Source organism: Pezoporus flaviventris, unplaced genomic scaffold, assembly GCF_033815535.1.
Source record: "Pezoporus flaviventris isolate CSIRO_AGI_PZ_B2104156 unplaced genomic scaffold, CSIRO_AGI_Pfla_v1 ptg000002l, whole genome shotgun sequence".
Lineage (NCBI taxonomy): Eukaryota > Metazoa > Chordata > Aves > Psittaciformes > Psittacidae > Pezoporus > Pezoporus flaviventris.
The window spans coordinates 37,448,002-37,464,731 of record NW_026892550.1 but is presented as its reverse complement, the minus strand read 5'-3'; the positions used below and the strand labels follow the sequence as shown (position 1 = coordinate 37,464,731).

General features: G+C 37.9%; 2 protein-coding genes across 2 annotated transcripts in view; both read right to left on the bottom strand.

Moving 5' to 3' along the window:
* The window catches only part of NEK1 (NIMA related kinase 1), a 180,611-nt gene that overhangs the window by 48,117 nt on the left and 115,764 nt on the right, over positions 1 to 16,730 (bottom strand). The window lies entirely within an intron of this gene.
* The window catches only part of SH3RF1 (SH3 domain containing ring finger 1), an 81,486-nt gene that overhangs the window by 4,037 nt on the left and 60,719 nt on the right, over positions 1 to 16,730 (bottom strand). The window contains exons 7-11 of the mRNA XM_061475099.1: positions 12,260 to 12,414; positions 10,250 to 10,420; positions 9,829 to 10,088; positions 6,295 to 6,650; positions 3,867 to 4,201 (exon numbers count right to left, since the gene is read on the bottom strand). Of these exons, the coding sequence (XP_061331083.1) occupies positions 3,867 to 4,201; positions 6,295 to 6,650; positions 9,829 to 10,088; positions 10,250 to 10,420; positions 12,260 to 12,414 (1,277 nt within the window). The remainder of the gene's footprint in view (positions 1 to 3,866; positions 4,202 to 6,294; positions 6,651 to 9,828; positions 10,089 to 10,249; positions 10,421 to 12,259; positions 12,415 to 16,730) is intronic.

Here is a 16,730-nt window from a genome sequence, read left to right as displayed (position 1 = left end):
TATGGTATTGTTAATTTTCAAAATATTATCCTAAATACTTTTAAGCAGCAAGTGATAAAATATTAGTATTAAAGAAGTACTTCAGCTTCCGAGAAGCAGCCACTATATTTTCCATCAGTTCTTTCCTGCTATTCCTAATGTGTGTGCAGTGTTTTTGCCCTCTGTTTTTATGAAATATCTTTTTGGGGGGCAAGGGGGGGGTGGTGGGGGGGGGGTGGTGGTGGTGGCCATGGTCTGTCTTCACCTTTCTACTTTTCATTTGTAATACTGGCATTGCTCACACTTTTCAGTAACATGAAAAAGATTGTATCTTCCATGTTTTTCCCTTTCTACATTGTTTCTGGTTTGTTTTTTCCCCCTTTCTACATTGTTTCTGGTTTGTTTTTTTCCCCCTTTCTACATTGTTTCTGTTTTGTTTTTCCCTTTCTACACTGTTTCTAGACACAAAAATACTGCTATTCTTCCCAGCTATTTGCAGTTTATTTTTGCACAGTTACCTGTGGTTTTCTAATCACCAAGTAGATAAAAATATATTGTCACATGCAGAAAATTTCAGTTGAGGAATACACAGAAAGTTGGAATTACTACTGTTGCACAAGTTAAATTCATACTTATTTTTTATCTTCTTGCTTGAGTTCCTTTTTTTGCACTTTTAATTTGTACTTTTCAGCTCACCTGTGCCCTGGTGTTGTGCAGCTCTCTCCTGTCTGCTGAGTATGTGCCTTGACTCCTACAGCAGATCAACACCCACCTAGGGTAGTATTTACTTAACAGCATTAAACCCATCAGATGTGGTAAGACCTGCTGCCCTCTAAAGCCATTGGCCTGCTCACTGGAAGCAGATGTTACAGCAGTCATTTTGTGGTGCATAAAAAAAGGGTCACTTAAATCACAGAACAAAATTACTGCTCTCCTTCACCGTAACTGGATAAAGGATTCATATTCTAGTTTAGGATATGCAGAGAAGTGTATTTAGGTTCAACTTCAGGTCTTTAACACCACTGTGGGGTGCTGGGAAGTTTGTTATTACAGTGCTGTATATTTACTGTAAAACTTAAGGCTTTAATCAGTGTTCCCTCTAAAAGAGAAAGCTCATGAAAAAAGCTTGAAACAGTCTTTTACCTCTTGTTATCAAAAAAACCTAAACGGCTCAGATAACCAAATTACTGTGTATTCATAGCATAACATGGTATGAATGTAATTCCCCCCAGGAATTACAGGGTGTTTGGTCTATCTTTTTAATGAAAAGACAGTGATCCTTGGCCTTGTCAGTGCACTGCATCAATACAGGAAATCCCAGCGCCTGCAGACAACTTATGCCTTGGCTGGAGAATCAGAAGAAATGACTAAACACTGTTGCAGTGTCTCAGGTGCAGGAATTCTCCAAACTGCTCCAAACTGGAAGCAAGGCTTGGCTGAAATTTCTGTTTGATTTCTTTGCTCCTTCTGTACAAGGAACATATAGAAGACCAGGAAACGCAGTAAGCAAAAACCTAGCTCATAGGAGAAGAGCGTATATAGGAATGGCAACTACAGAGAAGACCTGCAATAGTAAGATAGAAGGGAACGTATCATATTCCCCTCCTTTAGTGAAATGCCCACTGGTATGAAGTATCCATCTGCAAATCCATGTCCCAAAAAGCTTGTCTGCTAGCAAACAAATCAAATGCCCATCCATATATTCTGTATGACTGGAAACAAGTTCACCATTTTTAATCCTAATTTTCTGTAGAACTTACAGGAATGACACATTCTAGGATTACTTACAATTCTAGTGAAAGGAGAAACAGTGAGATTAGAGTAAAAATTTGATACTGCATGTTAAAGGAAGCAAGGACTTCCAGGAAATCTCGGTATCCAAACCAGGAACATTTTCAGGTGCTTTACAGAGTTGAGCCAGCTACCTTTGCTCCTAATTCATGTAGGATAATTAACAGAAACACACTCCTAAATCCTCTAGTCAACTCTGAAAATAAAACTTGAATGCTGATAATTGCACTGCAAAGCCATAGTCAGAATAGACAGTACTGTTTCTTTTTCCAAACACACTGTAGCCTGTAATTGGAATTGTGATATGTAAGAGCAGAATAACTTTAGCAGGAGATTTCTCTGTTCTTCATCTTTTTGTTGAGCTTATCCTTATGAATGTTTTCCTCTTCAACCAATTATTGCATCATCAGTATGCTTCTTACCCACCCCTGCTTCCACATTAATGAAGATTAATTAATGCTTATAAATTACTTTGATGATATTGAGTACAATGTAAGTAGCAAGTATTATTAAGCAAAACATTTTAAGCAGTTTGGCCTAAGTAAATGGAAACATGACAAGAGCACATCAGCATGAAAAACACTAACCCTGCCCTGAAAAGGACAAAGGGAACCCAAGTGAAATTCTGTTTAAATACACTGGCCAAAAAGTAACAATTCTGCATGACTACCAGGGAGGATGATCTTGCGATAGCACTTTCCCGGTAGCAGTTAGCAATTAAACAATAGTAAGGATACACAGATATATTAAAAAGAATGTTTGAGTGTATGTTATTACTAGATCAGTAAGTAAGCATTTTCTGTAGGTAACTGTAAGCATCATTTTCTGTAAGTAGTTCTGAGGAAAAAAAAAAATCCATCACAGTAGTGAAAAAACTGCTTTTTGTAAGAATGCAAATAGCTTTGCACATATATCCACTGGTCACTCCAGAACTAGTTTGGTGTTATTTTCACAAAGTATAAAACCATATTACTGTCCCAAACAGACTTACAATAATGTGAAAATATGCTATTCTTAAGGAAAATTCTGTCATGTTTTATTTTCCATCTGTAAGTGTAAATCTAATTCGAAAATTCAGTGTAAAATAGAAATTTCTTGCAAGGAAATGGCATAGAAACAGTATCAACCTTTTAAAAATTATTAAAGGTATGACAGAAGTAAAATAAAAGACAAAATAGAAACTTTATACACTGCCTGGCTTCTAATACACAGATATAGCTTAAGATCAATGAGCCTCTGGAAATACAGTGGTATGCCCACACACCATGAGTTAATAGTACCAGAACAAAGTCTATAATAGTCAGCATAAATCAGTTCAGTCCTAGAGCTGCAACTCTACTGCTTTTTTTTTCCGTATGCTACACAATCCCGTAGCTACTGCAAAAGAAATCTTATGACACTTTTCATATTGCTTATCTACTACCAGGAGTAATAAAAAGAGACAGTAGTTAGAAAACTGTCACTTCCTTTGCAGTCTGCACAATCTACTGAGGACTCAGACATCTGTAAATCATAGGTGGACACAAAATAAAAGCGATAGAACTTTAAAGCAACTGCCTGGCAGCTTCAGAGTCCAGACAGCTGTATGTTTTTCAGGCTCACTTGCCAGGACACAGAGGCTGCCCTAGAGCTTGCTATGTGGAGTGCACAGTAACAGGGCATCTGCATAGTAAAAGTATTTTTGCAACAGCTGAAGAAATCACATATTAAGCCTACTCATAGATAAGGATCTCATTCACCATATATTTAGGCTGGCAATTATGCACTGCTAATAATCTCAAAGAACTAACCCAATATGCATAAATGCAAGAATATAATGTGTTCATGTTGTGCATTTTATCTACCTCAGTTCTCATACCAAACTTGTGATCAGTGTATTTGAGTGTCTATTCATTCCAAAACCTCAAAGTAACACAAAAGGTAAACAAACATACACATGAGCCTTGGTTGATAAGCATTTAAAGCACCATTAAAAAAGTAAGTTTCCTCTTGCTATAAAATGCTGTATCTCAGCATTTTGCAGCAGTTCTAATATACATGGTAAATGTCAAAGAGTTCCTTGGTTTGCCTGAGACTAGCTATATAGGATAATTTACCTTTCACAGACAAGAGGCCTGGATTCACTCAGGACTGGACCCAGGGATGAGCAAGGCTGCCTAGGCGGCGGTGCTACAGGAATAGAGGAATCCAGGGAACTTGTTTTCCGATGTAGTGTCTCCTGTGCCAGCCCAGAGACCTCACTGTCGGTGGGACAGGATCCAGCTTTGCTGTGACCGCTGGATGATGGAAGCTCTGGCCCAACTGCACCTTGCAGGGCTAGCTCTGCAGCTGCTTGCTCAGCGTCCAGGGTTGGTGATGCTGGAGGTGACAATCGGGGCTTCCGTTTGGTGGATGCTCCAGAAAGTAGTTTCAGCAAACCTTTTTTTTCTTTCTGTAAACCAAAGCAGTGCCTCGTTTTAGAACAAAAGTCTCCCATGAAGAGTTGAACACTTCTGTCTGATAGCTGGCATGGTAATCAGAGAGGAGACATTTGAGACTGCACAATTAATAAAGATAATTACAAAGATTATGAAAGAGAAAGGTAATTGTTACAATTCTAAAGAGAAAAACATTAAGTCTTTTAGACCATAAACCAGCTAAGTCCTTTCGCTTTAATTAAGACTTACCTTAAAAGCCAATGCCAGTGACCTAAAGGCCTGTCTAGAAAAAGGAGTGTGAGGAGTTAGATTCCCACAATGGGAATCTAAGAAGTAAACCGTTTTGCTAACATGGAAGTTTCTAGGAAGACATAAAGAGTCATTTCAGACCAAGCAGGGAGAAAAGTCTGCCCTGGAAGCTGCTGTTTAGATAAAGTGTCTTTTACTTATCCTCCCTCACTAAGACAAGACCTTCATGATTTAACAGAAATTTGCCATAAGGAGAATGTATTGTGTTTTGCTGCTCTGCTAGAGGGACGAATTGTAAACATTCTTTTTGCTTGTCCAGACAGGAATCCCTGAAGACTATTATTTACCCTGGAGAGAATTATTCAAGTAGCTTTTGTGTTTCTTGTCTTTTTTTTAAGGGGTGTGGCAGTGATCTTCTTACCAACCCTTTGACTGAGTGAATTTAGTGCTTAAGAGAGGTGCCAGATTTTAAGCCCTTGAGACAAAAATAAGCTATTTAACCACAGAATGAGAAAACCATGAGCAGTGAAGATTTGTATTATAGCTTGAGATGCACTGAGATTGGTAAACTGTGAATGAGAAATCCTCAGTCCTTCATCCAAGTCTCCAATAACTTCAAGCTATATTAGCTAAGACTGAAGTCTAGCAAATGGGAAAGAAAAAGAGAAGCTCAAAGAATATGTTAGCATCTTTAACCCTGAACTGTAGAACATACTGTCAAAAACATAGAATATCTCTTCCAACCCAAACCATGCTATGATTCTAAAAGTCCTGCCTAAGGGCACCTCAGTCTGATTTCAGTGGCTATGACTAAAGTAACTTTAAAACAAAGTTCCAGGTATACCCATTCAACAATATTCAACAAAAAAAAAAAAATAGGAAGTAGATGAGATTAGTGTACAGCCTACGATTAAAACCTTCATAAACTTCATTAAGGAGTGCGTGTGGCTGAAGAGTAGTAAGGTAAAGCCTAAAACATTTGAGATATAAAAAAATGTTGTCAAAAGGAGAAAAAAAAAATCTAACTACACCACAACTGTAAAACAAAACCAGTTATAAAGTTGAAGGAATGTTTCTGCCTACGATATACTATAATCACATGGCTGTTGGACAGTGAGAATAAGTTTAGACACAGAGGAAAATACTTCAAATAGAAGACCGAAAGCAGAATCACTACAGACTACTGATTTACATTTAGAAAAGACAAGAGTTGGGTGTTTTTTTTTCTTTGTCCAATAAACAGTGCTGGTTATGAGTTTTTCATAATCTCTCTGTGTGTCTGCTTAATCAGGAAGGCAACCTAAAAAACTAATGTTTTTTACTAAATATTAGGTTTATTTTATTAGACTGATTTTTTTTTTTTTGTATGTTCCCACAAGTTCATAGGGTTTTTGTCTGGGTGGGTTATTTTGTTGTTGGGGTTTGTTTTAATTACAGGCTTATTAGTTTACAGATACTTCCTGATAACCTATGCTAACCATACATCTTTCTAAAGTATTTAGGAAACTGAATGCAGGTAAAGAAAAACAAAATACTTGAAATTCCAACAGTCAATCTACTAGTTCTTCTGAACTTTATCCATTTACCTTTTGTTTCTCCTGCTTAAGACATGAACCTGCTACCCTATTTTAACCCTTCTCCAAGGTTTGCTCTGTATTTTAATCCACCCTAGATTTTTCTTGTGTGGTCAAGGATATATTTGCCCATGGCTGTAGTCACAAAATGGCTGCCTGAGTTTCAGACTCAGTCTTAAAAACCAGTGCTGCTGTTCAACAAAATGCATGGAAAAAAAATGGATCTCAAAGTTTGCATGATGAAAATGGCAGAATGCAAGGGAATGATTTTATTCTCTACCCACCTTGCCATCCTTGTCTGCTTTACTGACAGCAGCATTTCCACCAGCTGCTAGAGCACTCTCTGGAGATGCAGGAGCTCCAGTGTGAGTGTTCACAGTTCTTCCACTAACATCTCCCTCCAAAGATGAAGCAGCAATGTTGGGAGAATTCAAAGAACCTGCAGCACATGCCAGTGGGATGGTTGAGCGGTTCACATTCACAGCTGTGACATAAGCAGCACTATTTGCTGGAGGCTGGAGCTGCTGGGAGGCAACAGAGTGGTGGGGAATGATCACAGCTGCAGGAATAAGGCATGTTGAACTCTGTGCTTGTATGGGTGTGACTGCTGCCGTAGGTCTTTCTTGATTGTGTGCAGCAACTAGGAAAAAAGAATAAAATGTGACAGGTCATCATTTCACAAGACACACAAAGAGAGGTACAGTTACTGTGTTATATCTAATCAGTCATGAAAAGCTTCCTTCCCACCTTCCTAACTCCCATTTGTATTACTATGACATCTTACACAGCATCAAATTCGTCTCACCAGAATAAAGAAGTAGCATATGCTACCCTACTTGCACCAGTATGCACAGAATAACAGCACTGCAACTACTGTGGAGAAGTCCAAGCTGCTAAGTAAAATGCTTCATGTACAGAGAGAGATGCAAAGTGAAGATTACACTTTAGTTTGTAAGAGCTAGCTAAATACAGCCTGGAACTTGTTTGTTCCTTTTAATATGCTGTGTAGTTGTCAGGGCACATAAAACAAAGTAGGAAGAAACACTCCTTATAGAAGCTGCTAAAAATATAATTGGATTGTTTTCCCTAAACTATTCACAAAATCCACAACAGATTTAGTGGGTCTTTCAAACAATAAGTACAGTGGCAATTACTGCTATGACTGGTTTCTCTGAAAACGTAAGCTACTGTCTCTTGGGATGTTTAAATATAGAAGTGGATTTACTCATACCCCTGTGAAGTAAAAGGAACATCCACACTGGAAGCTGCAGAACAGCACAGGGCTGAATACACCAACCTGGGCTGCTGCCTAGCTGCAAACCACAGAGCTCTGCATTAACTAATTTATCCTTCTCAAGAAACAACATTGCTATTATAGTTACATTGTCAGCCACACAAGCTTTTGGATCATTTCAACATCTTTGCAGCCCTGGGTAGAATGAAGTGCAAACATCTTAACAGAATGGGGCAAAATGCGGCATCCCAGTGCTGCACAGCCTCTTTCCTTCAAATACTCTGAAACATAGTATCTAACAAGGGGACCTCTCTGGAGTTTGGTGCATGTAAATCTCAAACATATCCATTCACTCTGATTCTTCAGATACTGCTTAGAGTTTCAGGTTTGTTATAAGTGATATCCTGGAATGAAGCCTCAGGCATTTGATCTCTTCAGTCTGCTTTCTACAAATTCCCTTGGTAATTTGGTTAGATTGCATCAACAGTGTATTAAAGAAGACTGACAAAGTTCACAAATTTGATATAACAATCCTGTATTATCATACCCAGTTAAAATCTCCATTATAAGAAACACAAGTTTTTTCTTAAAAAGAAAGCACCACAAAATGCTATGTCTGGTTTTCGATATATAACCTCTTCCCCTATAATAGACCCTTCCTAACTCTTGAGGACCATGCACATCTTTCAAAGTTCCTTTCAATCAAAGAATGCAGACCCCTTTAGCAAGGGTGATGTAAAGCCATGTCTCACTAAGATCAGTTGAAGAAGGGTCCTCGAAGTCCTGAGTTAAACTGAAACTGAAGAACAGCCCTGCAAAAATGCAGCCTTGATCTATGATGCTTCATGAAGAGAGTAACACTCAGCGAAGGTACAGAAAGCTCAAGATGATCACGTTTCAGATGCTGATGACAAAGTTCTCTAAGATTTGAACATAAAGCAGCCATTATTGCTTCAGTTCTCAGGCCCTTATAAGGGACAGATCTGTATTTGTAACTGATTAGTATACCTTCAGATCAAAATCCTATGCTAAGTTCTCCGTGAAGAGAGTGCAGCCCCTCTGAATTTTCCATTTGGACCTGAAAAGCTGGGAAGCATGTTGTCATGTTTTCCAGCTGAATGGAACTGTAAGTTGTTATTTGTCTTGACAGCAGTGCAGAAATGGGGGTTCAAGAAAGACTTCTGGAGCCTACAGGAGCTTTCTCCTTTGTGTTGTCACTTTGCAAACTTCAAGGCAGCTCAAAAGAAGAATTCAGATTAGAAACCACCTATGCCTGACAGGCAGGAAAGTGCAGATGCTTTGCTTAGTTTCTCTTACCAGCTGTCAATAGCACCTGGTTATTGTTTTTTAAAGGTAAAGAATAGAGTTTTTACAGAGGACTATCACATCTGTTCCAGCCTAAGATCAGACTGGAGGAAGATGGCACTAAGGAAATAAAATATCTACGTACATATCCTACCTCCTCCAAAAGGAAACCTGGTACTGACATCTGAACATGAACAGTGTTTTAGGAGATGCATGACTCTGAAGATGGTGGGTTAATTCACGGATCTCGAGACTGCAAGAAATAAATCACCCTTAAGGGGCTAACAATACCATTTGCAACTGCAGCTTTGTCTTCTGCTCTGCCAATAAGAGCCTTGTGGTGAAAAAAAACCTTTGTCTCAACATGAGATCTTAGGCCCTAAATTCAAGGCTGAAAGAGGGAATACTGGGATAGCTTGAAATGGAGGTTTGGGTTGGTTTTTTTTCCCTTTTCTTTTGAGGCCCTAGGAGTAACTGGAACAGATCAGGCTCCAGTTGTGTGGTATTTTCCTAGCCTGGCAAATCCACAGAGGAGTGCATGGATTTGGTAAACAAAAACTCTTGAAAACAATCTTTTTGGATCTGGGCTTAAACAACAAGAAGGCATGTTTCACTGTGATGTGGCCTGCCCCAGACAGTAAAGGCAGAGTTATACCTGTGAGATATACAGAATTTTATGACATAAATCATATAGATCTTGAAGCCAGTATAGCCTTAGTGTTTCAGAGTCAAAGCTGAAAGAGGCTGCAGTCAAGGTTAGAGAACAAACTGGAATACCTAAAGACTAACCCTAAACCAGAGACCTGAAAAAGGAGGAATGAATGCTAAAGGCCTTCAAAGATGCTAGGAGATAATTTAAAAGTGAATGCTAAATTAGAGCAATCTGTAGCTGTTATGCAGTTAACACACACACACACACAAAAAGCTATGACTCAGGTGTTCTTATCACTTTATTACTACCTGAATTGTGTGTGACTGGAGAAGATCCAAGAACATCCTCATCCCAGATACTGATGAAATAACAAATTCCACCTAAAATACTTGCAGATAAATTCCCAACAGTAGGAGTACACACAGTTGCTTAGAGGAGAATAATTAAAGATTCAACAATTCAGAGACATATTGTCATTTCAGAAAGCACTCAACTCTAAAAATAACATAAAAGATACTTTTAGAAAGCCCAGCAGATATTTATGCATATCCTGACTTGCCCAGACAGACAACACAGTTTGCCTACCAAACATAAAAAGCTTTATTTTATTTATCAATTGATTTTTACCTGTTCTAACTGCATTGCGAGCCTGGTTGACTGTCATTTGTCCCGTCACGTGCATAAGGACCTTGGCTTGCGGACTAGTTTGGATATGCGCTGCAGAAACCACAGCTGTGGGTACTGTGCTGGAGTTCACTGCCACACCATTCGCCTGGAGCTTCTGTGATGTTCCACCAGCAGTGGAAGGGCTGACCATAGTTACCACTCGTCCCGTCTGGCCAGCAGTAGACATGGGAACTTTTGTTTGTGATGTACTTGTCACTGTCCTGCCAAAATTAAAAGCAAGATGCTAAAAGACAACTAAAAATGAGCTGGCTACTAAAACCTGCAGCTCTTCTATTACTCAATTTTAGCATTATGTACAATAACAAAATCATTTTGGACCCTAAAATAGATAAACTATTTAGATACTTGTATAAAAATATACCTTGTAACTGGAGCCACATAATTCCCAGGAAAAACACCAATCTTGCTTGTATGCATGGAAGTTCCCTTGAACCAGCCATCTTGACAGCGTTCAAACACTAAGAACATTTCTCCCTTCCTCAGTTCCAGTTCATCATCTTTTCGAGGAGTGTAAGGGTATATAGCAATATACCTAAAAGACAGGAAAGTAGATGCACTTGATAAACCTAAAACAATTGAAAACATCACTTTCTGGCAGAGAGAGTTCAGAGATGAGAAGGCACGGCAGAAAGGGTTATGTATTAGTAGATCCGTCACACTGTTACAATATTAAAACAGAAGTTATGGCAATATTAAGGGAAACAATGACCATTAAGAATATCCTCCTAACTGCACTTCAGTGCAATGAACAATAAGGCTATTCATTTTCTTAATTAACTTAGTGAACTTAATTAATTAGGTGTTTATCAACTACAGATCCCAGCATATCCCACTTCTCTCCCCCTCCACCTGTTTCTAGTATCTCTTGCACTTTGTGACATGCCAGTATCTTTTGTGAAGGGGTGGGGAGAATGGAGAAGTTCTGTTAGTTGGGAGTAAAAAATCAGTAATCAGAACTACTTTTCAGATTGCAAAACTGGAATGCCCCTGTGCAACTGCATGCCCAAAAGAAAGATGTCACTAGAACTTGAAGTCTATGGGTAAGGTAGCTAGCAGTTACACACTTGTAAAGTTCATTTCTCTTGTTTCCTTGTTGTCCACCCAGAAAACTGTGCCTTTAAAGCATCTTTGCAGATAATGTAGTGTAGATACTTGGTAAAGCAAGTCCAAAATAGGTTTTAAAGACAACATATGACACACTAGCAACAAAAGGTTTCACTGGTACACGATTTAGGGAGGATCCACAAAGTCACATAGTGAAGCTCTATGGGAAAGGAACTGAGGTGCTTTAATTGGTGTTCATTAACTTCCCTGTTGGTTACATCATTCCAAATTTCATTAGTATCTTGATTAAGAGCAACCCTTTGAAGATGGAGGATGGGAACAAATGAGATGGGTACTTGATTAAATACAACTAAGCACAATAATCCATAAGAAGCAGTGTTAGAATACTTGACACCAAAAAACCAGCCCAAATCCAGACACACCTGCCATACAAGACATACGTTACATATGCTATACAAGACAAGGTGCTATACAAGATGCACCTGCTCTTTAGGAGTGGGAGGAAACCTGGTGGGAAAATAAAGAAAGACATAGAACAAAAACAGTCCTTGTATTATTCAAACATGTCCTATTTAGATGGTTCAGCCACTCCTGAATTTTATTTTCTTTTATGGTTCTTATTCTCCAAGCTGCGCACAAAGAAGTTTCCAAGACAAAAGATGTTGTCAGCAGCACATGTTAATATACAAAATATTTTCACCCAGAAGATGACACACGCTTACTTGTATTACAACTGTGAAGACATAATGCTCACTAGCAGCTTTTTACCTTCATTCCCAACTGCAACTCACTAATTAAGTGAACTGTAAAATCATAAGTCAAACTTCAATTGCAACTTACACAACCATTCTGATAATGACATGTTAATACAGCAGTCTAAATGAAATACAGCACTTGGTGTTTTGGCCAAGTTATGCCAAATGAGAATAGTTTGTTCATACCATACATAACAGAAAACTTTGAGTAAATTCACTCCAATATTTGCCACTTGCGAGTTACAGAGTCTTCATTGCTAACTCAAGGATCCATTCATCTTCTGCATGATAAACACTTTATATTTTTGAAGTGAGTCCTTTCTATACACAGCAACAGCTGATTATATTCATTTAAGACATAAAAAACTCTCAGCATGAAGGCAGTTTCAGGGTATCACCTATATGTATGTTTTGTTGCTCTTGTTCTAAATGTATGTTTGGATTTCTGGGCATTCTAGCAGAACACAGCCAGCTGGCATAATATGAGTACGTTCAAAGTTACTGATCCTGTTCCATTTTTCTGACTGGCAAAATGTTTCAACTTTACTTACACACTTGGACGAGTTTGTGGTCGTAAATGTGCCATTTGGTCAGTTGATGCTGATGTAGGCCTTTGTATTACACCTGCAGACTGAGGTCCAGAAGAAGCCGATGCAATGATTGCAGCAGACAAGAGAGGTGGTGGCGGAAGTGGGGGATTCATACTCTGATTTTATGAGAACAAAAAAATAGACACAGATGATCAATATTGTTTGATGAGTTGAATCAGCTGGAAAAAATAAAAAAAAGGCACATGATATTCTAAGGAAATGGGGTAAAACAGCCAAGTTCAGTATTCTTTTACCTACTGGTATGATACAAATGGACAGTTACGTTTGTCTGTATTTCTCCTTTCCCAGTTTAAAAATCTTGAAAACCTGGCAGCTAATTAAGCAAATTGCAAGCAATTTCTCAGCACAGGAAAAATGGAAAACACTGTTTCTAGTTATAACATCTATAGGAAAGGACTCAACAAAAATTCAGAAGCCTTCCAGGAGGTAGATTTTGCCTCTTACTGCTGCCTGTACTTCAAAACATGATTGTTTTTGTAACGTGAAGCTGAAACATAATATACAATTCAGCAGCAGTGCACCCAAAACCACCCTTCTGGGGGAAATTTTGTTTTGATGTATGGGTTACAAAAGCCAGCACAATAGGAGACCACAGTCACTGAGCTATTGTTACCACTTTCTCCTATTCTTCCAGTTTAAAGAGTTAGCTTTTGAAATTCAGTATTATCAAGATTGGTAATCTTTAACAAACACCCCAGTAAAAAGGTGCAGTTCTTCTACAGGCAGATCGTAATGGGGGTCCTGCCTACAGGCTTCTATGCCTTTTGAGAATCAATGGAGCAATTGTTACCTTCTGCTCTGTAAAGCCTCAGACAATTCTTTAGGACCTTGTGTTCTGACACTCCTGGGAAAAGTCTCTCACAAAAGGAGAACTTTTCCTTTCCCCCTTCCAAAAATAATTATTTGTTACAACACGTGAAAAGAGAGTAATAAAAAACCTCCAACATTTGAAAAATTAAAACTGAATTTGTTTCAAACATAACCTTCAACTGAACACAATCTTTAATACTGAAACAAAACACCTGACAATAATATAAATTAACAAAATGTCCTGAACTACTGCCTGGCTCGTCCAGTACATCAGCATATAAAAGCACAGCGTTACATTATCAGTTTGGAAATTACATAATGGAAAGTAATTTTAATTCCCCTCAAACACCCTATTTCTAAAGGGTTTTTTTGTTGTTGTTTTTCTGTGCAAAAACCTTGAGGGAAAATAAGTTTCAGGTGTTCACTGTGCTATTATTACCTCTCTACATTTGGTGAAACTGTTAACAGCTCTCTGAACTAGTCCTACTCTATCAAGACACGGTAAAGAGCTGCATGATTTAAAGCTTTCAAATCTAGAGAAAAACTGACTAACTCTTCCAGTTTTTCAGTCAAAATTCTTACCCTTATGTGTGCATGGTTTATCATGAAATATTTCTATTTTTATTTAAAGCTTTTTTCAGATTGTACATTAACAATTTCTTAAGACCAAATTAGACCTCCTGTATCCAACACAAAGCAGGCATGATCTGCTGGAGAGCTTTGGTACACACAGTTCAGTTATTCACAGGAACAGCAATTGCATTTCCTTCATATTCTAGATCCCCATCCATACAAAAATCTTTCTAAAATATCTTGATACTTCATACTGCAACACCAGCTTTTCTCCTTCAGTTGTTTTACAGCAGAAGTTACTTCCTCCCTCCCAGTCAGCTTCAACAAATGTCTTCCTTGAACCCAATCTGAACATGAGCATCTAACTTCTATGCAACCCGTCTACAGAATATAAAGTCTTTTTTTAGTCATCTAGACTCCTTTATACATGGTAGAAGCTGTAAACCCACCTTAGGAGATGATTAGCTGGAAATCTGTAAAATTAAACCTATTTTTGCACAATATCAAGGTTGTCACGATTCTGCACTTCCTGCATCTCTAAAGATATAAATGCTGGGTGCTGGATTTTATGCATTTGAACATACAACACAAACTGAATTTTTAGCTGCAGCAAAGGCACCTTCCCAGCTCTAGATCATTCTGCTTTATTCAGTTTCTGCTCCCCTCTCCGTGTCTATTACTATGGTAATGAAACCTGCAGTGAGCCACAGCCCAATTAAACTCCTAACGACTTGGCAAGTATTTAGAAATCTAAATAAACTACCCTATAGACTTCAGAGGACTAAAGCTCTTCAGCTTGCATTGCTACAACTGGATAAATAGGTCCAAACGCTCCAGCCAAGTTTTCAAGATTTTTTCTTACATATAAACATTTTTCTAGCTATTGAGAAACATACCTACCTCCAGAGCACAAGCTAGTTTTGATGGTTTCCATATTCAACATTCTGTGACAGAATATATGCAAACCGCACATGATTCAATAAGATGCTTATCAAAATAATTCAGAGCATTTTATTTTAGGTAGTTAAGGCAGGAAATCAGAAGTTTCTGCAATACTTTTCAGACAGGTGTCTTTTCAAGCGTATAAAAAAGCAAGGAAGTGCTAATATTTTTTTTTTAATTGGATGATGAAACGTAAATTCGATACTTTATTTATGTAAAGCTTCAAACAGTATCCAGACTCACATTCTAGAAACACATACATATTACTAAGTTTAATTTTAATTAGGTTGTGTTCCCACTGATGATCAACAATCAGTGCATCCAAAACATAACAAAAGGCACAGCAGTGGAAAAAAAAAACATTCAGTAGCTGTCTTCACTCCTACAAGGTCTAGGAAAAAATGTACAACTTGAAAAATCCCTTGAGGGCTAACAAATTAAGGCTCATGTTTAACAAAATTCCTAAACTATAAATATATGTTATCAAGAACAGGGCTCTCTTATAAAACCCCATCATTTCTTTCACCTGCTTCCTCTTCCCAACAAAAGTTGATCTGAATTTTTGTTGGTTACAACTCAGACAGTTCTTATATAAACGTCCTCCTGACTGCTTTACAACATTGAATCATCTGGAACTACATAAGAGAGCACTAAATGTCATCAGTATACCATAACCCTCAGCTTGTACCTCATTAATAAGAATTCAGACTACCTTATATGCTTTACCATAGAGGGCCAATTTTTCTGTGTGTGGGCAAGAGAACACGACCAGAAAAGCCTTCAGCACGGAAGTACGTGTAAACCATCTAAATACAGACCACCTATTTCTGCTAGTTAACTGCACGTACCAAGACACCCTTTCAAAGTCAACATATTCAACCTGCAGAAGTAGCAATATGGATATCATATCATATATGCAGGTCAACTGCAGTCCAAAATACTTTTATGTTTTCAAGAGACTGTAAAAGCAGAATGAAAGGAAGGTAAGTTATCTGTTGTTGCTACATTCTGTTTTAATTCTGCTGCTTTTGGATGTAACTAACTCTGCTGTGGTATATTTTGTCTCAGTTTTCCCATATCATGGTTCAGATCATATACTTGCTGTAAGAGTTTTTTCAACTAGATCTCCTCCATTATGTATCTACCTTATAAATCACGTCCAAGAATTTCCTCCCAGATAAATGAACTTGACCTAATTATACATGCATATTTTCACCCAACAACTATTGAACTTGACATCTGCTATTTATATTTTATGAAGAACTCCAAATAGACTAAGTATCTACAAGGTTCAAAAATGCTAGCAGCCAAGAAGAGCAGACCAATTAATACCCCCTTAAAGGGCAAAGTTGTGGTTTGAAGTCCCAGAGAGAAGTGTAAGTGATAATATCACAGTCAAAAGCCTCAGCTGTGAGAAGTTTGTCTCAGTTCATAGCTTCTTTAATTTCAAAGGATCAAACCTCAAAACACAAACCAAGAATTAATGCTGCTGGCGAAAGAACTGCTGCTGTAAAAGAAAACTTTATCACAGGTTTTCTGAATGCAAATTTGTTTAAATGATACATGAAGCAGACAGTGTAGAAGGTAACTTGACAAAAACACTCTTATTCCTAAGTCTTATTTGTGTAGATTTTGGCTGCAAATCTGTAAATTACTTCATAAAACTTTCGATACCAAATAGCATCTACAAAATATTATTATGGACAAAATAAAATTGGCATTTATTGAACCACCATAGTATTTCCCAAAATAACAATGTAAAACTAAAATGTGATCCTAAACATGTACACAGATGAATCACAGGCTCCTCTAGGAATTCATCTCAACTGTCTTAGAGAAACTTGCTACCCAACAAGACAGCTCAAAATATTTCCTCTTAACAATAAAAAAAGCAGTCTTTCTTACAGAAGATAAGAGAAGAAACTAACTCTCCTTTCCTTCTAGATTCAGGACATATAAATGTAGCAAAGCTGCATAAATTCAGGACTACCACAAAGGAACATATCCTTCTCTTCTTCACTGATGAGGAATCATGCTCATCCTCTCTGTTTTCCTCATTCTCCCTTAATCATAGTTTGGCAAAGAA